At 37.9% G+C, this 22,971-nt stretch overlaps 1 protein-coding gene across 8 annotated transcripts in view; it reads right to left on the bottom strand.

The window, feature by feature from the left end:
• Positions 1 to 22,971, bottom strand: part of TANC2 (tetratricopeptide repeat, ankyrin repeat and coiled-coil containing 2) — a 364,111-nt gene that overhangs the window by 70,037 nt on the left and 271,103 nt on the right. For 7 of the 8 annotated variants that reach the window (XM_032616890.1, XM_032616892.1, XM_032616893.1 and 4 more), the window contains 3 exons: positions 21,439 to 21,572; positions 9,145 to 9,376; positions 562 to 728 (listed from right to left, as the gene is read on the bottom strand). In XM_032616890.1, the coding sequence (XP_032472781.1) occupies positions 562 to 728; positions 9,145 to 9,376; positions 21,439 to 21,572 (533 nt within the window). Of the gene's footprint in view, positions 1 to 561; positions 729 to 9,144; positions 9,377 to 21,438; positions 21,573 to 22,637; positions 22,726 to 22,971 lie in introns of those variants that run through there. The other variant, XM_032616897.1, reaches the window with a different exon arrangement.

The raw sequence follows: 22,971 nt of genomic DNA, 5'->3' as shown, positions 1-22,971 counted from the left end.
AAAAAACCTCTTATCTCCCAGTTGCAGTAAATTTAATATAAAGCCTTAATATTGCCAATATTTCTTAGAAAAAGAAATATATAGAAGAAAGTCCATCTTCATGCTATAGAAGTTGAGAAACAGAGGGAAGAACTAGAAAATCTGACTCTACACTGTATATTGAACTGGATTTTGCCTGGCATTAAATGATAAAAAACATAAAACAAAAGTCAAACAGTGAATTAGAGTGTTACAGCATCTATTTGCTTTGCTACACTCATGACAAAGTCTAGAAAAGTGGACTTTCTTTTCATGCTTTTTTGAGGGACACTTTATCAAAACTTACCCAGAGCAATGGAAATGGGAATTTGAGCTAAGAGAGTAGTATACAGAGAATGCTCTCTCTAGATTGTATCTCTTACTCTCAAAATATGCTCATTGGGAATTACTCTTGCTAGCGCTCTAGGACATGGTAGAGATCTGGAAAAGCTCATCACTAAGGGTACAATGACCTAGAACTTTTTCAGTTTAAGCACTCTCCAAGGGAAATAATTTATGGTCCAAAAGCAAACAAACACATACCTGTAAACTGGTCCTAACTGTTACAATTAGTTTCAGCCAGGAAGGAAATTTTCCAATCATTTTACTCAGAAATGATACAATTGTATCCCCATAATCCGGTTTGTGAAATTCTGCTTCATTTAATCCATCAATTAAGATGATGAAATCTTCATCTGGGATTTTTCTCTCTGAGATAGAAGAAACAAATTACTTAATAATTACAAGTGGATAAGTGAGTTCTTTCTGGGTCTTTGATCACGTATCTCCTTGGAAGAAAAAATTAGAAAAGGTCTGTTGTGTGTTTAGTGAATGCTAAGGGTACGTAATTTATTATAAAGACGTGGAATAATTCATTTAGTGGGTTCATTTTGCTTTTCACCAGGTATGAATGTGTTTGTCACATAAATAATATATAAGGCATATGTATCATCATCTCCCCCATGTTGTCAGTTGTGAGACAGCCTGAGCAATGCATTTATGAGAATTTGCGCATGTAAATTTATTTTTCTCTCATACCTGAAAAAGCTGGAAAGAATGTTTTTCTCTCCCTCAGCCCCCCGGAATCTGACAGCATTAAAGAGAACAGTATCACGTGTTTTTTGGGGAATTTCCAAAAAAAAGGTTTAATTTGGAGTCCACAGCAGTATATAAAACTATATGTGAATACGTAGTAGGAAGGAAGGGATGGAGGAACAGAGAAAAGGAATCCCAACCAACAGACAGATCTACACTAGGCAGGCTGGATTCCAAGATCTTACAGAACCAGCAGCTTCCTAGACTATACCTAAAGCAGCTTCAAGGAGACCAGACCCTTACGTGATCTTTCCAGGGGAGCAGGAGTCATGTAGGAAAAACAAATATCTTTTGTTTCCCTTTCTCGCCTGGAGTCTATACTATCTTAAACTGACAAAATCAGTTTATCGTTAGGGCTAGGCTGCAGAAGACTTGGTAAGATTTCAGGTTTCCACTCCCATTAAATGCTTACTGATTCTTAAACAATATTGAACAATTAGAGATTAAAAAAATACCCTGGCTGAATGAATATTTCAGTATAAATGAATTGCAAATAACAAGTAAAAGTTCCTAGTTGGTAGGACCTTACAGGTTCTGAAGAGAGGAAAGCAGGGGAAGAGAGAAAGAAGTCACTGGATGCCTGAAACAGGAAATAGGTTATATCTGAGGAGGAAAAAGGAAGTGAAGCTGGGGACAGAAGGAAAACTCTGAGGAACTCTGTACCACGTTGGCTCTTTTAGCTTTTGAAAGAGTCAAGGCTAATCAAAACTCTACATATTTTTGTTTCACATTTGAAAATATGCAGATTTTTTGCATGATTAATAAATCTTTATATTTCCCCTCTAAAGTACAAGCTTTACATAAAGGAGTTTAATTTCAATAGCCTAAGCACTATAAATTAGTTCTCAAATTATAAAGAGTTTCAACTATTACTTTCATCTGGTGACTTTCGGAAGAGAAATGAACTATGGATTTCAGCTCTAACTGTTAACAATGATTATTAATGAAATGGCATTCTAGATGATGTAGGGCTAACAAAACACATTACTCCTTTAGGGAGTCCAAAGAATTCCGGAAGAGAGAGGAGTTGCTTGGAACTAATTGGGATTTACCCACACAAATGGGGGCTCTTAAGTTCTTGATTTTGAGGACCTTGGCTCCCTTTAGCATACTTGTGTCTTTAATTCCCATAGAGGAATTTTCTAATTGATTCTGCTTGGTGATATACTAGAGTTATCCTTTGTTACTGAGTAGAACCTTAAAGTATCGTGCAAATCGCTGACTCTAATTTTTTAAAGAAAAATATATAATTTGAAATCTAGCTCTTGAATCGAAATTGAAAGTGTTTTCAATTGAACTTTCCTGGAAAGAAAACTCCAGCTACCTTTAAAAAAATTCCCTATTTTAAAAACTCCTGTGATAAAATTTATATATAATTAATACAATTAATTGTGAAGATCTTAACTGTACGCTTTGGTGAGTTTTGACAAACATGTATACTCATGTAACTAACATCCTGATCAAAGTAGAGAACATCTCCATCATTCCAGAGAGTTCCCTGAGGTTCCTTCCCAGCTATCAACAGGCAACCACTGTTCTGATTCATATCACCATAGACTATACTTGCTTCTTATGCTTGATATAATGTTTCTGAGATTCATTTATGTTGTTGAGGGTATTATTAGTTTCTTCCTTTTTACTACTAAGAAGAATACTGAGAATTTAATACTAAGATTTCATTTAATATCCATCGAATGAATATACAATTTGTTTATGTATTCTTTTGTTGAAGGACCTTCGGTTGTTTCCAGTTTTTAACTACTATGAATAAAGTCAATATAAACATTTTTGTATGAGTCTTTTTGTAGACATATGTTTTCATTTCTTTTGGGTAAATACATAGGGATAGAATTGCTTGGTCATAAGGCAGATTTATCTTTAACTTTATAAGGAACTGTCAAATAGTTTTCCAAAGTAGTTGTACCATTTTAAACTCCCACCAGCAACGTGTGAGAGTTCCAGCTGCTTACCATCCTCACTGACATTTGATGTTCAACTTTAAAAATGTTAACCACTGTAGTGGGAGTAAAGTGGTGTCTCATTGTGATTTTAATTGGCATTTCCCTGACGACTAACGATGGCAAACACCTTTCTCTGTGCTGGCAGCCTATTTGAATATCTTCTTTTGTGAAGCATCTAGATTTTTTGTCCATTTAAGAATTGGATTATCTTTTCAGCAATGATTTATAGAAATTCTTTAGATACTATGGATACAAGTGCTTTGTCACACACGTACACAGAGTGAATTATTTTCTCTCCTTTTGTGATTTGCTTTTCCTTTTTCTTAGTGTATCTTATGTTGAGCAGACATTTAACATTTTGATGAAGTCCTATTTATTAATTTTTTCCTACATGGTTAATGATTTTTAGGACCTAAGAAATCTTTACCTACCCCAAGGTTGTGAAGATATTCTAAGTTTTTTCTATTAGCTTTAGAGATTTAGCTTTTATATTTTGGACCATGATCTATCTTGAATTTATTTTTGTGCACCTATGGTGTGAGGTAAGGATTAAGATTCATTTTTTCTCCATACATGTATCCAGTTGTTGTAGCATCATTTGATGACAAAAATTCTCTTTTCCAAATTATCTTGGCATCTTTGAGGAAGGTCAACTGACTCCATATGTGTGGATTTCCTTTCTGTTCCACTGATCTATTTATCTATCCTTGTGGGAATACCACCCTGTCAGTGGAGTGCTAGAGCCAGCTCAAGCTGGTTCATGGGAGCTGACTGCTAAATTTCTTATGGTCAAATCTGGCCCCCACCCCTGGACTGATTGTTAAACATTTACTAACCTATTACTGCCTGTCATGATTTCTGTAGCTTTATATTAAATCTTGAAACCAGGTATTGTTGGTCTTCCAGTACTGTTGGTCTTCCAATTTTTTTTCTTTTTTAAGATTGTTTTGGCTATTCACAGTACTTTGAATTTCTGAAAGTTGTCAATTAAAAAAAAGTCCTGCTGGGATTTTGATTGGGATTATGTTGAATCTACAGACCAGTTTGGGGAAAAACTCCAATCTACAAACATGGCATATCTCTTCCATTTACTAAGTTCTTTAATTTCACTCTGCATGTTTTGTAGCTCTCACTGTGGAAGTCTTACACATCTTTTGTTAAATTTATTCTTAAGCATTTTGATTCTATAGAAAACGGTATTTGCTCCAGTTATCTACTGCTGCATCAAACAGCTAAGAGTTACTCAAATGGCTGGGAAACGGAATCATCTGCAACAAAAACTCACATGTTTGGTGTCAGGGCCAGAATGACTTGATGACTAGAACAGTCAACTGGAACACTAACATACGGCTGCTCCATGTGGTTTGTACTTCCTCACAGCAGGGTAAACTCAAAGTAGTCAGTTTTTTGACATGGCAATGCATACCCCCAAAAGCAAGTGTTTCAGTGAACAAGATGGAAGCAGCATGACCATTTATGACCTAGCCTCAGATATCACATAGCATCATTTTGTAGTATTTTATTGGTTGAAGCAGTCACAAGTCTGCTAAGATGCAAGGGAAGGAGACACAGACCCTAAATCTGGATGGGAGGAATGGCCAAGATTTTGCAGCCATGTTTTAAAACTGCCACACTACTTTTTACATTTCAGTTTTCAGTTGTTTGCTGCTAGTATATAAATACAACAGATACTGCATATTAACCATATAGACTGTAGCTCCACCTATGTTAATTCTCGTAGGCTTTTTTTTTTCTTTTGTAGATTCCTTAGACTGTTCTAGGTAAACAATCACATCTGCAAATAAAGACAGTTTTACTTCTTCCTTTCCAATCTTTATACTATTTGCTTGTTTGTTTTCTTATTGTGCTAGCTTGGACCACACATGGAATGTCAAATGTTAAGTCGCCTTGCTCCTGATAGTAGGGGAAACGTACTTAATATTTCATTGTTACCTGCATGTCCTTTAGGAGACTAAGTTTTCTTCTATTCTTAGTTTGCAGAAAGTTTTTATTGTTAATTGTAATATTTTGTTAAATGTTTTTCTGCATTTGTTGAGATTACAGATATATATTTATATAAAGACATATAGATATTCTCATTTATTCTGTTAATATTATGAATTACAGTGATTAACTTTCAAATGTTAAACTAACATTGCATTCCTGGTCAAGTAAAACTAATCATTTTGCTATTAGTGTGTTTCAGGATTTTGCTATTATGGTTATGAGGAATACATGTCTGTAATTTTCTTTTCTTATAAAGTCCTTATCATATTTTGGTTTCAGCATTAATGCTTGTCTAATAAAACAAACTGAGAAATGTTCTCTTTTCCTTTATTTTCTGAAAACATTTGTGTAAGATTCATATTATTTCTTCTTTAAATGTTGGATACAATTCATTAGTAAAGCCATCTGAGCCTGGAGTTTTCTTTTAACTTACAAATTAAATAGATAAGAGCTAGTCAGATTTTCTCTTTCCTCTTGAGTCACTTTTGGTAAGTTGTGTTTTTTATAGAATTTGCCCAATTTAAGTTGTTGAATTTATTGTTATATAGTTGTTCATAATAATCCCTTATTTTTCTTTTAATGTCTGTAGGAACTGTAGTGCTAGCTCCTCTTTCAGGCCTGATGTGTTTTCCTCTCATATTCTTGATCAGTCTTCCTAGGGGTTTATTCATTTTAACTATTAATTTTTTTCTATTTCACTGACTGCTGCTCTTGCTTTTTATTATTTCCTTCTTTCTGCTACCTCTGGTTTTATTTTCCTCATTTTTTTCTAGTTTATTAAGTCATAAACTTAACCACTGATTTTATGTATTACTCAGTTTGAAATATTCTATAATTCGCTTTGTGATTTCTTCTGTCTCTAATGGGTTGTTTAGAAGTACACTGCTAAATTCCTAAATATTTGGGGATTTTATGTGTATTGATTTCTAATTTAATTCCATTATCTCAGAGAACATTTTCTGTAAGATTTTAATTTCTTGAAAATTTCAGACTGATTTTATGGTCCAGAATAAGGTCCATATGCACTTGAAAAGAATGTATATTGTGCAGTTATTGGGTAGTGTTCTATAAATGTCAGTTGGATCAAATTGGTTGACAGTGTTGTTAAAATCTTCTATATATTTACTAATTTTTGTCTACTTGTTCTAACAGTTACTGAGAGAGAGGTGTTAAAATTTCCAACTATGATTGGGTATTTGTCTATTTAGCTCTTTGGTTCTATTAGTTTTTGATTCATGTATTTTGAACCTCCATTATTAGGTTCATACACATTTAGGATTACTTTATCTTCTGATAAATTGGTCCCTTTATGTTTATCAAATGCCCCTCTGATAATACTCCTTGTCTTGAGGTCTACTCTGCCTCACATTAATAGACCCACTCCAGCCTTCTTATGCTCCATGTTTATATAGAGTATATATTTTTCTATCCTTTCACTTTCAATCTGTGTCTTTAAATAACCTCTCCTGCAGACAGCATATGGTTGGGTCTTGTTTTTTATCCAGTCTGACAGTTTCTGCCTTTTGATAGAAGTATTTGGTCAATTTAAATTTAATGTAATTATTGATATGGTTGATTTTAATCTCTCATCTTGTTGTTCCATACTAAAAAAAATTATTCTGTTCTTTCTTTCCAGGCTTCTTTTGGATTAATCAAACAATTTTTAGTATTTCATTAATTTTATAAATTGTGTTTCCAGTTATTGCTCATGACGGTGATTTTGTTTTAAGGGTAAGAACATGGGAATTTGATAGAATAATTAAATTCACTCAGAACAACATTTACCAATGGGGATGTCTAAAGCTGGTGATGGAGACCTAAATGAGAAGCAAATATATCTAGTAGCAAAATTAAAAAACACACAAATTATGGTTGAGAATCCAGAGCTGAGTCTGCATGCATTTGGATATTCTCCTTCAATTAGCCTTAAGATGTAGATCCTTGTATCACTGACTTTCCTTCAAGGTACCCCTACATGTGAGCAATTTCTATGTTCACTTATTTGTTCAAAATTTATTTCCTGAAATGCCTACTATGTCCAAGGTGAGGTAATCACTATGAAGGATAAAAGTTGAACAAGAAAAGGTTCCTAACTTCAAAAGCATGCAATTTAGTCAAAGGAATAAGTACAGAAATAACTAATTCTTATAAAGCACAAAGTATAATATCTGATGTATAATAAATGTTCAATAAATGTTAGTAATAAAAATTTAAGTTCTTACTATACATACAGTAATGTATGAAGTACCATAAGTGAGATATAAAAAAGAAAAACCTATTGTCAATTTGGAAGGATACTGTAACTTACTGGAGGGGGCAGGTGGATCAGCAGGTATTTCATGAATGAGGTGGTATTTAAGGTGGTCCTTGAAAGATGGGTAGGATTCTGACAGGTAGAGATGTGAGGAGAAGGTATATTAAGAAAAGGAAACAATGAACAAATGTATGGAGGCAGGAAAATGGAGAGGAGTATTTAAGGATTAATGGATACTTTGGTTTACATGTAAATACAGGGTTCATAAGGGTAAAAGTAGATAAATAGGCTGGAAAGTAGGTTGGATCCAGGCCATTAAGTACCTTAAATGATAGGTCAAGGAGCTGGAAGTTAATTCAGTGAGGTAATAGGGAAGCACTGGAGGTTTCTGAACAGGGAAATTTAGTGATCAGAGCAATGCTTTATGAAGCTTTATCTGGAAGCAGTACATAAAGTCTACAAGACTGGAGAGACTGGGCAGAGACTACCCACCAGGTATGCCATTAATGGGTTAGAGGTGTGCCTAAAAATGAATCCCTTCAGCCCTCAGGGCTTCGGGGGATTTGTGCAGCTGTAGCCTCAGGGCCAGCCATGTCCAGCCATGAGGAGGCATGATTTTTTATCCCAATGTGCTAAACAAATTTTAATAATTTTCCAAGTGTGTTATGATGTGAAAGAAGCACTAGACCAGAAAACCAGAGAAGACCAGAAAGGGTAGCAACACAGATGTGATATCATGGGCAGCTGAGCAGCCTTCAAGGTAACAGTGGTAGGAATGACTCTGAGATTAACGGATGTGAGAGACATCAGGAGGGCAGAATTAACAGGATTTAAAGATTGACTGAATGTACAGAAATTTCTCTTTAAGTTTGCTCAAAATACTTGCAGAGAAATTCCAATGTTTAAAAAAGTCTAGGGTATGGTAAAGCTAATAGGTAGGTAGTAGAAGTATAGATAGAGGTCATCAGCATTGAGAAGAGAAACTCTGATATCCAAGTAATTGGCATGGAAGTTCACATAACTGAAGATACAGGCCGGAAGAAAGTAAATTCTTATAAGTATCTCCAAAATGCTCGAGAAAAGTATATAAGTCTCTCAGGAATAAACAGGATTGCTCAGCAATCTCATGCTTACTCAGGTCCTTTTCTTCAGCTTCCAGCACTGACAGAACATTAGGAAGGGGGTGAGGCAGAGAGACGGGTGAAGGAGGAGATGGTTACATTTAGGTCACAGCCAACACTTGAGCTACAGAGTTAAAACGGAGGAAAGGCATGAGGCATGAGAGGGAGATGGATCCCATTTCATTTTCCCCCACTTCTTAAAAATATCTTAATACCTTTTAGTGGACAATTAAGTAATTTTTAGCATATACACAGTTATATGGCACAGTTAAACGGCAACTCTACATGCCATTTCATTTTACCTGACTGTGGAGTAATAAAAAAAAATAGCAAATATAAAAACTGAGGATGTTTCTAACCATAGAAGCTCCACGGCACTGGGTTGGAGTCATGGCTTTACTGATTTATTTGAATTCTACGGAAGGACTGGTAGCTCTACTACCTTTAGTTCAAGAGAAATGCTTTATATTTGGAAATAAGAATGAGAATTTTTACAAATAAAGGAGGAAGTAGCAATTCCTGGAGGAATTTTTATTTTTTCAGGTAAAACCTTTTATTTGTTAACTGTATCCTGTAGGAACATTTAGTTTTTGCAGTGTGATAAAAATGATCATTTTTATAGCATGACCCCAGGTGAACTTGGGCTTCAGAGCCTCCACCTTCCACCTTCTTTGCACCTCATCTGTACCTTTGTGGAGATTCTCCAGGGGCTCCAGCACTCCCCTCCGGAAGGAGGCCATGGGATCTTGAACACAGGACCGAAGGCTCAGCATGCTCTGTAGGTGAGGCTCCCGGAGAAGCTGCTCCCGATAGGCTGCCAGCTGCGGTGAGCGGCAGAGCAGGGCAGCAACATTGTGGACGAATTCCGGCACCAGGCAGGTGTAGGCATTATCTGCTTGGCAATAGTGATAGGCAACCACCTAAAAAAGAAAGATGAGAACACAGACAGGTTTACCAGTAGCAAGAGCAACAGTCATGGCTACTGTACAATCATCCTCTAACACTGTCTTCTGTCTCCCTGCTCCTCAACTTCTTCAAGTAAAAATAAAAGCTGCTAGACTTTGAAACTGCCTGATTTATCTAAGATCAGAAATTTGACCCAATATTTCTCTTGTATATGTATGGTATCATAATTCGTAATTAAAATTTATAAATACAAATTGAGTTTTCCCTCTGGATTATAAGAAATAGGAAGCAGGCGGGAGAATAAAGATTTATATTAATCTCTCTAATATTTATTCAGCACAGAGTAGTAGAGGAAAGAGTCTGATATTGTAACAAAGCATTAGGGATAAAATAACCAGAAAAATACCATATGTTAGACTCAACAAACATATGCTCCTAAGGCATATTTTTAAAATTATTAAAAAATTATAATTTCATTATAAACATCTTATAAAAAATAAAATGACTCTGACTTAAGAATTCTCACTAAGTATTTCCTGAGCACCCAGAGAGAATCAGAATTAGATAACAGGAAGCAGAAAAAGAGTGAGATTTTTGTCAGATGCAGGTGTTAAATTCAAAGAACTTAGAAAATGTATGCATCTTAATACCTTTCACGGTCTGGCCTGTCAGGCTGGAACCTGCAATTTTAAGCTGCTTTTTATGTGTGTTTTTTTTGCCGTACGCGGGCCTCTCACTGTCGCGATCTCTCCCGTTGCGGAGCACAGGCTCTGGGCGCGCAGGCTCAGTGGCATGGCTCACGGGCCCAGTCGCTCCGTGGCACGTGGGATCCTCCCGGACCGGGGCACGAACCTGCGTCCCCTGAATATGCAGGCAGATTCTCAACCCCTGCGCCACCAGGGAAGCCCTGTTTTCTTTTTTTTGTTTGTTTGAATTTGCACAGGATTCGCTCTATACCTTCTGGTTGTTCCCTCTGCCTCAAGGTCAAGTGCAGAGGGTGATTTTAATCTAGACCACTCTGTTGGCTCAGTACTACCTACAAAAGTGATGGGATTGTGCAGATAACAAGAAACTGCAGGGGAGATTCAGCCTGAATGTACGGAAAGCATTGACATGGTGCTCAGAACATACAAGCGCACAGTAATGTTAGCTGATGCCGCCACCACCATCATCATTGCCTTCCTTCTCCTCTTTCATCACGTCATCTCCATCAACATCACGGTCATCATCAAGGTTCTGTATACCCTCTCCTTTTCAGCTACTGGCTTTGTAACGACAGGCATTTGAAATCTGCCCTAGGAGCATGCATAGATATACCACTGGGACCCCAGCTCCTCAATCATCTCTCAGAGAACAGTCATCCACGAAAGTGTTCTGCTTTGAAATGACTCTTAATCTAGCTCTTTAACAAATGCTGGGGTTTCCCTGGTGGCGCAGTGGTTAGGAGTCTGCCTGCCAATGCAGGGGACACTGGTCAAGCCCTGGTCTAAGAAGATCCCACATGCTGGGGAGCAACTGAGCTCGTGCACCACGACTACTGAGCCTGCGCTCTAGAGCCCGCGAACCGCAACTACTGAGCCCGTGTGCCACAATTACTGAAGCCCATGTGCCTAGAGCCCGTTCTCCGCAACAAGAGAAGCCACCACAGGGAGAAGCCCCTGCACCACACCAAAGAGTAGCCCCAGCTTGCCGCAACTAGAGAAAGCCCACGCGCAGCAACAAAGACCCAACGCAGCCAAAAATAAATAAATAAATAAATAAATAAATAAATAAATAAAAACAAAACAAAAACCCAAATGCTGGAAATGTCACTTTTTAAAAAACACCTGAAATTGTTCTCATTAAGCATTAAGAAAACTGAACAATACAGGAAATGTTACTACACATGTAAAGCTGAGGACAGGAATTGCTTGTGAGTGAAGCAATGATGTCAGAGCACAGCGTGGAACTGGAAAGGAGGAGGTGCACTTAGAAATCTCCACTCCTTTCTGTAGACAGATTGATGACCGACCTTAAGCACAACATAAGGAACCCAAAGAGAATACTTGGCAGCAATCCATCTGTGCTCTCAATGAACAGTGAATGTCAATGGTTATGCCCACAAGGACACAGATCTCCATTCTATAAAAAGCAAACAGCAAACCTCTGAATCAATATGAACTTTCATCATATTTTACCTCAATTGATTTCACATGTCGAGGCAAAGCACAGCTGAGCAAATCAGCTGTAACTTACCCTTTACCTAAAGTAACGGGATAGGAGTTTGAAGATAAAAATTCTAAAATTTAGGAAGAGGGTTCTTTTACTGATTGCATTAAAAATCATCTGCGCTCTTGGCTGTATGAGGTTTTATCTAACAAAGATCATTGCTAAAGTTGCCCCTTCTGTGGCTGCCTTTCTTTCTTTTAATTTAAAAAATTTTTAGGCATTCTAAATATAAAATCTCGATTCCTCTGAAGAATTCAGGCAGAAAGACCATTCAACATCTTCATGAAATTTGCAGTTTGACTCAGAACTGATCATCTACTAGACATTTCAAAGCAGCTACATAGTATGTAAATGTACACACAATCTGTCAAAAACACTTGGTATTTCCCCTTAAATTGTCTATTGACATTATCTACAACTTTTCCTACATATGCAAATAGGAAACAAGTCTGGGAATGTAGTTTTTTCCTGCATTCTCTCATTGTACTAGTGTTCAGTGATGGATAACAGATAACAGATCACTCCCTACAGCTCTGAGGAAGTCATCACAGCCACCCATACTCAGTCACTATTATTACAACTTCTTGGTTCAGAATTAGTCCACCCTCAATAAATCAGCAGGTAAAACCTTTCTGCTTGGTGAACTCTTGTCTCTCACAATGACCTGTTGAAATTTCATTTTCAGCTATGTTTTTCTTGTTATTAATTTTTTTCCATCTCACATTTTCCTTATGTTAAATCTCTATACTTTTGATTAAAACAATTCTATCCAAAATATATCTAATATAACCAAAACTGTAGTAATTCTTTGAAGAGGACAGTGAGTAACTTTTAGATTACTGCTGTGAGGGAGGAAAAAAAAGGCCAGGTTTGTAGACTATACAGACCAAAAAAAAAAAGAAGACTGGAGGTCAGTATCGCCTTGGGTATAAAAAGGTTTTGATTTAAAGCTATACACAAGAAATGATACAACTAAGCAAAATCCTCATCAAAGACCTTAATCAAATGACTGAATGGCAGCAAACCTGTCAGGCTTGTGTTAAAAGTCCCAGGCCTTCACTCTTTAAAGATTCTTTTCTACTTCAAATGAATAATCTGTGACAGGATTAAGCTAACCTCACATAAAGAAAAGGCAGCTTTGAATATCTGGAACTCATTTGGACATAAAAATTTAATTTACATCATGACTGGCATTTGCATTACTTAAATTCTAATGTTGTCACTGACCTTCCTTCAGGTCTGCTCTCATATTCTTATTCCCTGTCTCCTTCTCATCACTTCTTGAATGCCCTCACCACCACCTGATTGATTTCTGACTCAGCGCATCCCTTCCAACACTTCGGGTTACTTTGGCTTTTTGTGTTTCTAGGGACCTGAAGGCTCAGTGTCAAAAACTACTTTCTCTGCCTTTTCTCCTGTCCCTCAACTCTGACTCTAATCCCCATCCTGGGACTGGAAGCTAAGAATAATTCCAGACTTGGGTTCAGCCTCAGTAATTTTCCAGCTTGGAGCTCTAACTTTTTTTTTTGTCAGTAGGACTTTTATTTATTTTTTTAAAACTTTTTATTTTGAGCTAATTTTAGACTTAAATGTTGCAAAAAGATGTGAGTTTCCGTATATCCCTTACCCAGCTTCCCTTAACATTTTATATAACCGTAGCATAATGATCAAAACCAGGAAATAACACTGGCACAACACTATTAACTAAAGGCGGTATTCGAATTTTGTCAGTTTTCCACTAAAGACCTTTTTCTGTTCCAGCATTCTAACCAGGACCCCGTGTTGCATTTAGTTGTCATTTCTCCTTAGACTCCTGTAGTCCGTAAGAGCTCCTCAGTCTTTGTCTTTCATGACCTTGACACTTTTGAAGAGTCCTGATCTGTTATTTTGTTGAATATCAGTCAACGTGGGTTTGTCTAATGTTTTTCTCATATTCCAACTGAGACTTTTTGGCAAGAATACCACAAAAACAATGTTGGGTCACTCTCAGTGAATCATGTCATGGGGTTCATGATGGTGACATGTCTTGTTACCGGTGATGCTCACCTTGATCGCTTGGCTAAGATAAAGGTTTCTTCTACGTTTCTCTACTGTAAAGTTACTGTCTTACCCTTTGTAGTTAATAAATATCTTGGGGGAGATACTTTGAGAGAATGCAAATCCTGTTTCTCCAAAAATTTTTGCCCATTACTTTTAGTATCCATCAGTGGCTGCTGTCTGCAACATTATTATTATTGCTATGCTGTACAACACGGTGACTATAGTTAACAATACTATGCTGTATAGTTGAAAGTGGCTAGGAGAGTAGATCTTAAAAGTTCTCATCACAAGAAAAAATTCTGTAACTACAGGAGCTGATGGGTATTAACTAAACTTAGTGTGCTAATCGTTTCACAATATATACACATATCAAATCATTATGCTATACATCTTTAACTAATACAATGCTATATGTCAATTCTATCTCAGTAAAACTGGGGGAAAAGCACTATGAGAGAGGAAATATAAGATGTTGGTACAACATATCTAAGTAACTTAGGAGAGCCAGAGAAGTCTTCTTGAAAGTAAAACTTAAGCTGAGATCTAAAGGATGAGGTGGAGTGAACGGACACAGGAGTGTCCCAGGCAGAGGAAAGCAATACGTGCAAAGGCCCTCAGGCAAGACACAGCTTTACACTTTAAGGAAATCAGTTTTAGTGTGGCTACAGTGGAAGTGAGCTGGGGGTAGTAGGAGATAAGACAGAGCATAGGTTTTCATCTGGGGTGGCTTTGCTCCCCATGGGACACTTGGCAACGTCTGGAGACAGCTTTGGTCATCACAACCGGGGGTGGGAGGATGCTACTGGATAGTGGGTAGAGGCCAAGGACACTCCTATACATACTACAATAAACAGGAAGGCCCCAAACAAAGAATCCTCTGGCCCAAAATGTCAATGGTGCTGAGGCTGAGAAAACCTGAGCTAGATATAAAAGGTAAAAGCCCTTCATGCTGATACATGTGATGTTTCAAGAAGGGAGTGTGGATTCCATTTAAGGGCAAGGAGGAGCCATTGACAGGTTTTATGTAGCAAGAAGAAAAATACGTTTTAGAAAGATTACTCAGGCTTCAGTATAGAGAACAGTCTACAATTTAGTCACTCATTTAACACATATTTCTGTGCAAGGCATTGTGCTAGGAGCTGGGGATAGAGGGGTGAACAATAATTTAAATACTGACCATTCTGGTGAAGGAGACAGATAAAAAACACAAGATTGACAAAGGAATAAATAAGGTTGTTTCCCATATTCAGTATCCTGAATGTAGATGTAATCTGGGTCTCACTATAAAATTTCAGTGTTAATTTTTAGAGGAAAAAAGCCCTAGACACATTTGATAAAACATCATCTGTAGGTTACTTGTTTAGTTCTGATCACATTTCTCCTAAAATGTAAATCTTTTAAAAAATACCCAACTGGAACACAAACCAAATCTTATACCTCACTGTTGTCATTTTTTGTTTTTCTCTCTCCACGTGTGTACGTGTGGCTTAAGTCTCTGTATTATGCTCAACACACATGTGTGAACTGCTGAAATGATCACTTCCTTGGCTGATAGCTTTAACGGCAGCAGCAACAATCTCAGGAACCGTATCACTTGACATCCTCCTGATTTAGAACAGAACTAGTCTCTTGGCAAGGATGACATTTCAGTTTTCTTTCTTTCATAGATTTCCTTCGGTGAAAAAAACCTTTGCTTTTTGTATCACTGTGACACTTCTTAAAATTAGCTGGCTTCTCTAATTAGCTTTATTTCAGATGTATTAGCTTCTTAATATAAGGACTAAGCTAGTGACAATTTACCTAATGTGACAAGAGCTTCTAGATGCATAAAAACTTTTTTTAAAGACTTTTTTTTGGATGTGGACTGTTTTTAAAGTCTTTATTGAATTTGTTACAATATTGCTTCTGTTTCATATTTTGGTTTTTTGGTCTCAAGGTGTGTGGGATCTTAGCTCCTCAACCAGGGAAGCTAAGCTAAGCAAACCCGCACCCCCTGCATTGGAAGGTGAAGTCTTGACCACTGGACCACCAGGGAAGTCCTGCATAAAAACTTTTTGAAGAAGAATTTTAGGTCAGCAAAATTTCTGAAAGGTGCCCCTTCATTATGACTTCCTTACTTTAAAGCCACTCAATTATCGATAGATTTTCCAAAAGAACACTAAGCAAAAATCCTTCCTGTCACACTACAGAGGCAGCACAGTGGTTAAAAGCATGGACTCTGGAGCCTGCCTGCCTCAGTTTAAATCTGGTTTCAAGTCACGTACTAGTTATCTCAGCAAGTTGTGTAACCTCAGAGCCTCTGTTTATCTGTAAAATGGAGAGAAGAAGAAGACTCATTTCATTGGGGTGAATACTGGCTCTGTATCCTAGCTCTGCTATTTACTAATAGTAAGACCTTGGGAAAATTAACTATCACTGAAGCACAGTTTCCTCATCTGTAAAATGGGGATGATAATGACCACCTCACAGGCTTAAGAATGAAGAAGTGAAATAACAAATATAATGTAAAAAGTACTAAGCTCAACACACATTAAGCCCTCAGTAAATGGAAGTCAGCCTCTCCTTGTCTGGGGAATTCTGCATGTATGATCACTTGGTGGCAACAGACCGAAAGCCTGGAAAATCTATGGTTGTTATAAAGTCACACACCCAGGAAAGGCCCCGAATGAGATCTTTGCACCGCTCTACTGTGATTATACTTCAGAACATGTAAGATTAACTGGAAATACATTTAAGAGATGTACACCTAGCAAAACCTGTTACTTCAAGTAGGAAGTGTTTCTTCAATAAATAAAATTGCTTTAAAGTTGTGACAAGAACTCTTCAATGTTCTCAATTATGAAGAAGCATAAGAAGCAGCAAGCATACTACGAAATACCAATGATAATTAATGATATACAAGCACCAACACTAAGAACTCTGGCTAGCAAATCAAGAAGTTTTTCAAGGATACTTTTAATTCTCATATATTAGCTTACTTTATCAAAATACTAACTGGTTTGAAAAGATAATTTCTGCTTACCAGTTTGTTACAGATGAGAAGCAAGGTTGTTGGCTTCTGCTCTACGCTTCTATAGCACAAACTTACACTTGAACTGCAACCTGTGGCACAATTACTGGGATAATATTCAATTTTAATCTAAGGGGCCATTTGTTTTAGATTTTTTTTGTTTAGTGTAAACTTCACAATATCCCATCTCTAGGTGTGAACAGATGTATTTATATTTTGCTTAAGGAAGAAACAAGTGTGAAATTTTAAATATGTTCCTTGAGTAAGTGTAAATAATCACTAATTTCTCACTTATAATATTTAACATTTTCCAAATATTGAACTAAACATTAATTTTAATCTAAAGGGCCATTTCTTATATAATGTTACTATGAATTTAAAAATATCCCATTTCTAGGTACAAAAGACATTTATTTATATTTTGCTTAAGGAAGGTATAACCATGGAATTTAAAATGTGATCACTTTTCAAGTAAGTATAGTCACTAATTACCTACTAAAAATAAATAACATTTTCCAAATATTGAACATAAACATCTTGGGACTTTTTCTCTTGATGAGAGAGAGGCTAAGAAGTGACAACATGGGGAGACTTTCTTTTTAGCACTCATCACCATCTGACATATTACATAATTGTTTAATTGGCCTTTTCCCACCACAAAAATGTGGGCTACATAACAGCAGGGATTGTGCCTGTCTTGTTCACTGCTTTAACTTCAATCTTGTGTTATAGGCATTCCAAGCATATATTCTAAATGAATAAATAAATGACTGTGATGATGAAAGCTCTTCAGCATTTGTGTATTTCTTTCTTTTTTTTTTTTTTAGCATTTGTGTATTTCTAAGATGACAGTTATTCTGATTGTTCTAAAGAAGAGGCAGGAGTCAGCTTACATGGAATATTTGGAAAAGTAAAACAAAGATGTCTTTTCTTCTTTTTTTTTTGGCTCCACTGGGTCTTCGTTGCTGTGCACGGGCTTTCTTTAGCTGCAGCGAGTGGGGGCTACTCTTTGTTGCGGTGTGCGGGCTTCTCATTGTGGGGGCTTCTCTTGTTGCAGAGCATGGGCTGTAGGTGTGTGGGCTTCAGTAGTTGCAGCACGCAGGCCCTAGAGCGTGCAGGTTTCAGTAGTTATGGTGCATGGGCTCAGTACTTGTGGTGCACTGGCTCTAAGGCATGTGGGCTTCAGTAGTTGTGGTGCGCAGGCTCAGTAGTTGTGGCTCGCAGGCTCTAGAGCAGAGGCTCAGTAGTTGTGGCGCACAGGCTTAGATGCTCTGCGGCATGTGGGATATTCCTGGATCAGGGATCGAACCTGTATCCCCTGCAGTGGCAGGCGGATTCTTAACCACTGTGCCACCAGGGAAGTCCTCCAAAGATGTCTTTTAAAGTTGCACTGACTTAGCAATGAATATAAGGGAAATTTCAGACTGTTTTCAGAAGCCCGTTTATAAATGGATGTGTACCAATAAGTGGGGACAACTGAAAACGTATTTGGGGGAAACATGCTGTTTCTGGCTGTAAGCTGGACAGGATTTCTATGAGGAAATTAGAACCTTATGACATTGAAGATGGCTCCCTGTTCCTCATTACTAATTAACCATGCCAAGACATTTCTTTAAATACTGGAGACAGGCATTCTGCACTCTATACTTCTCCTTAAAATCCTCAAAAATAAGGAGAATAAGAAACAGAAATGCAAACTCCATTGATTAGGAATATTTATCTCTAATCTTAGATTATAATATATAAAGATGGAAAGTGGACGTAGGATTAAACAACCTAACAGACAGAAGAAGGTGAAACAAATGCCTGCTGGGGTAAACAACAGGAATAAGCCAAATCATCTGTCAAACCTCAGAAAAGCACAGGAGTTAGAAGCACCAGGTACTATGGAAGATGGGGGTGAGGAAGGAAGTTGCAAACACAGAAATTATTTGAAGTTTATATAAAGAGCAGTTAGATTCCCAGATATCCATCCCTATCCTGCCCAGCCAGGTGACTACCTTCCCCAAAACCCACAGGAAAGAGAAATTAAAATCACTAGAGAAACTAAAGCAGAGAATCTAGGCTTAGGAGACATAGAGTAGGTGAGGATCAGGTGCAGGACTGAAAACAAGGGGCTTAGGTAAAAGGCTGCAGCCTAAATGATGAAACTCCGCCACCTTCTCCTACTAGCTCCAGAATGTTGGCGACCAAGTTATACACCCTCCAGGAAATTGGTGGATTCTTTGCTAGAACAGGGCAAGGAAAAAACTTATGGACACTGACTTTTGGGTTTTCCCGTAAAGGCTGGTGGGTCATCTTAATGCTCTATAGTTAAGCTCTCCATACATACAAGCTTCCATCAGTTTTTTGGTGCCTAACTATTAAGGAAGAGATAAGAGAACATACTACATCTATAAAACAAAAACAGTATGCTATAAAAAAGAGGGGTACAGGGACTTCCCTGGTGGTCCAGTGGTTAAGACTCCGTGCTTCCAATGCAGGGGGCTTGGGTTCAATCCCTGGTCAGGGAACTAAGATACCACGTGCCATGCAGTGCTGCCAAAAACTAAACTAAAAAAAAAAAAAAATTTCAGCTTCCCTTGTGGCACAGTGGTTAAGAATCCACCTGCCAATGCAGGGGACACGAGTTTGAACCCTGGTCTGGGAAGATCCTACATGCCACGGAGCACCTAAGCCAGTGTGCCACAACTACTGAGCCTGTGCTCCAGAGCCCGTGAGCCACAACTACTGAGTCTACATGCCACAACTACTGAAACCCGTGCGCCTACAGCCCGTGTTCCGCAACAAGAGAAGCCACCACAATGAGGAGCCCGTGCACCGCAACGAAGAGTAGCCCCTGCTTGCTGCAACTAGAGAAAGCCTGCGTGCAGCAATGAAGACCTAATGCAGCCAAAAAAAAAAAAAAAACTCAATTAAAAAAAAAAGAAGGGAACAAATGGGGGAAATAAAGACCTATTGGAAATTAAAACTATGATAGCCAAAAATTTTTTTGTGAAAGGACTGCTTTAGGTAATGTTGAGGAAATCTCCTAAAAGTGGATAAAACAAATAGGAAACAGAAAAGTTAAGAAGAGTAACAATATAGGAAATCTAATTTTTGACTAAAAGGAGTTGTAGAAGGAGAGAACAGAGGAAGTGGTGGTGAGAAATTTTTCAATAAATACTACAAAAGCATTTCCCTGAATCAAAAAATATCTCCAGGGCTCACTAGGTACCAACAGAATATGAAAAAAAGACCTAAGAACAGTGGTGATAAAAAGAAGATTCTGGGCTTCCCGGCGCAGTGGTTGAGAGTCCGCCTGCCGATGCAGGGGACGTGGGTTTGTGCCCCGATCTGGTAAGATCCCACATGCCACAGAGCGGCTGGGCCCGTGAGCCATGGCTGCTGAGCTTGTGCGTCCGGAGCCTGTGCTCTGCAATGGGAGAGGCCACAACAGTGAGAGGCCCGCGTACCGCAAAAAAAAAAAAAAAAAAGATTCTAAAAGCTTCTGGAGAGAAAAAAGGTATATATAAAGAATTAGGAATAAGAATAGTACCATATTATTTAATAGTAATACTGGAAGTTCAACATGAATGCCTTCAAAATTCTGAGGGAAAATAATTTTTAACCTAGACTTATGTCAAACAAAGAGTAATGTATGAGAATAGAATAAAGATGCTTTTAGGAACATTAAGTCTCAAAAAACTTACCTCCTATGCATTCCTTCTTAGGAAGCTAACAGAGGACGTGCTCCGTCAAAATAAGGAATACAATCAAGAAAGACGATGACATGGGATCAAACACAAAAGGGAAGTAACAGGAATTTCCAGGATAACAAGTAGGTGGTAAGACTTGAGAGCATCCTAGGTCCAGATTAGCTCGATGGAGAGCTCTAGGATTTCCAGTGGGTGGGTGGGGGGAAATGTAACTGATGTGGAAAACTGTATTGAGAGGCATTTTACAAAGCATTAAGGCTTATGGAATGACAGCCATAGTTTTGAAGAAACATAAGCAAACTTTACAATGAGGCATTTCATAACCCAGGAAAAACAAAACTTCTCAAGAAGAAAATGTTATCTTTGGTTCCACAGTGAACCATATTTGTGTAGTATTAACACTGAAAATACTGTAACATGGATTCAGACTAAAATCATGATATAACTGTTCTGAGATGGTAGAGGGAGGAAGGAAGGTGAAAGAGCTAACATTCTCAACATCCATAAGAAGAAGCAATAGATAATGTACAAAACTGATCAAAAAAGTTATAGCAGTATATGAATATGATTTAGAAACACGGAGGTGAAGATCAGAGAAACATCTCCAAATGTTGAAAGTAGCTGCCTTTGGGGAGAGGGTGGGCTCACGAGGGGAAAAGAATTTCTGGTTTTTATTATAAGTCTTTGAACATTATTTGATTTCCTAAACTATGTATATATGTTACTTTGATAAAAATAGAAAATTAAAATGCAAACATATAAAGAAGTTATGGATAGTGTGGTATAGCAGGAAGAGTTTTGAGCTAGGAATGAAAATACAAAGCTATTGATTACTTATACTGTGATCTTGGGTAAATCATACAACTTCTTTGAGTCTCAATTTCCTTATCTATTCACTGTGGGACTTTGGTTACTTCTAAGGGCCTTTCCAACAATAAGGTTCTGATTCCATAATAACGAAGTATTTTTCTAGGAACAGCAAAGAGAGAGAAACTTTTATCCATGTTCTCATGGTCCACCTGTACATACTTTTGTTCACTTTGCCAGGGGTCTGCCTACCATTGCCCCCTTGACGTTAAAATGGAACTAGCATGCCCACAACCTGAGAATCCTATTGTACCTGCGAGGCTAGTCTCCGCATGGCCTCCTCCTGCCGCCTCCGCATTTCTGGAGTTCCTGGGCAGCTTCCACTGGTGATGGATGAGTGGGCTGAAGGTGGCTGTGTGAGTGGCAGCTCTCTGTTGGCATCCATATCTGTATTAAAAAGATGAGATGTTTGCATCAGATAATCATAAAACTCTAAAGAAAGACTGGTTAAATCCCATTTGTTCTTTGATCCAGCAATTCTACTCCTAGGGGTATGTACCCAAGAGAATTAAAAACATATGTCCACGCAAAAACTTGTACACAAATGTTCAGAGAAGCAAGATTCATAATAGCTCCAAAACGGAAACAACCCAAATGTCCATCAACTGATGAATGGATAAAAGATGGTACAGTCTCACAGTCGAACATTACTCAACAATAATAAAAAGAAATGAAATACTAATATATGTTACAACATGGATAACCCTTGAAATGTTACACTCACTCAAAGAAGTCAGTTACAAAAGACCACATAGTATACGATTCTATTTATTTGAAATGCCCAGAATACGGAAATCCATAGGGACAAAAGGCAGATTAGTGGTTACCTAGGGGTAGAGATAGGGATTTAGGGGGGAAATGAAGACTGACTGCTAATGGGCATGGGATTTCTTTTAGGGGGGGAATGAAAAAGTTCTAAGATTATGGTGATTGCTGCACAGCTGAGTGACTACAGTAAAAAGCAGTGAATTGAACCATTTAAACGGGTGATTTATACGGTACGTGAATTGTAGCTTAGTAAAGCTGTTTTTTAAAAATTCCATGCGTTCATGTTGTTTAGGTAACATCTTAACGACTACTAGAAATTACAGACTCTATTTATAAATGCAGACCATATTTTAAAAATGGGTACACAATAAGTAGACTGTTATTTGATGGTCAATAACTACTGAAAAGGAGAAGAAATAGGGGAAAATAGTTCTCATTTAACTCCCTACCAGTAGGACTCAATTGAGACTTCTTCCATCCAACTGGCAAAGTAAATTCCCTGGCCACTGCATAGAGCTCTGAATAAACTGTAGGGGGGTAGGTGTGGGAGACGGCAGTGAAAACGACTGAAGAAGTGTGCGCAGTAAAGTTCAGTGACTGTCACGGATTCGTGCCTGTTGTTCACTCCCTCTGTCCACCCCATTCCCCCTTATCTGGTTTTGTGGGTAATTAGTGTCTGAGTACCTTCTGTCTTCTAGCTGTTCCCTTTCAGAGAGGCCCTCCTTTTTGTCTGGGTGTCTTTACTTTCCGCTTGGTATTCAGAGAACAGTAGAAATAAAAGTTAACAGGGAGGAGCAGTCAGTGTGCACAGCGAACTGGCAACACAGACTTCTGGAATGAGCAGAGTGGGGAGGGGAGGGGTTACTCACTGAACAGCTATTTGGGGGCATGGCAGCTGTTGGCAAATGTCAAATCCAAACAGTAACTACCCTGAGACTTTCAGTGATAGGAAAATACAGTCTTGTAATTAGACCGAACGTCCCTAACTACTGTACTGAGTACACTTGTAGTTAATGTA

The sequence above is a fragment of the Phocoena sinus genome, chromosome 20, assembly GCF_008692025.1.
Source record: "Phocoena sinus isolate mPhoSin1 chromosome 20, mPhoSin1.pri, whole genome shotgun sequence".
NCBI lineage: Eukaryota > Metazoa > Chordata > Mammalia > Artiodactyla > Phocoenidae > Phocoena > Phocoena sinus.
Note: the sequence above shows the minus strand (reverse complement) of the source record. Positions and strands in the feature narration are given on the sequence as shown.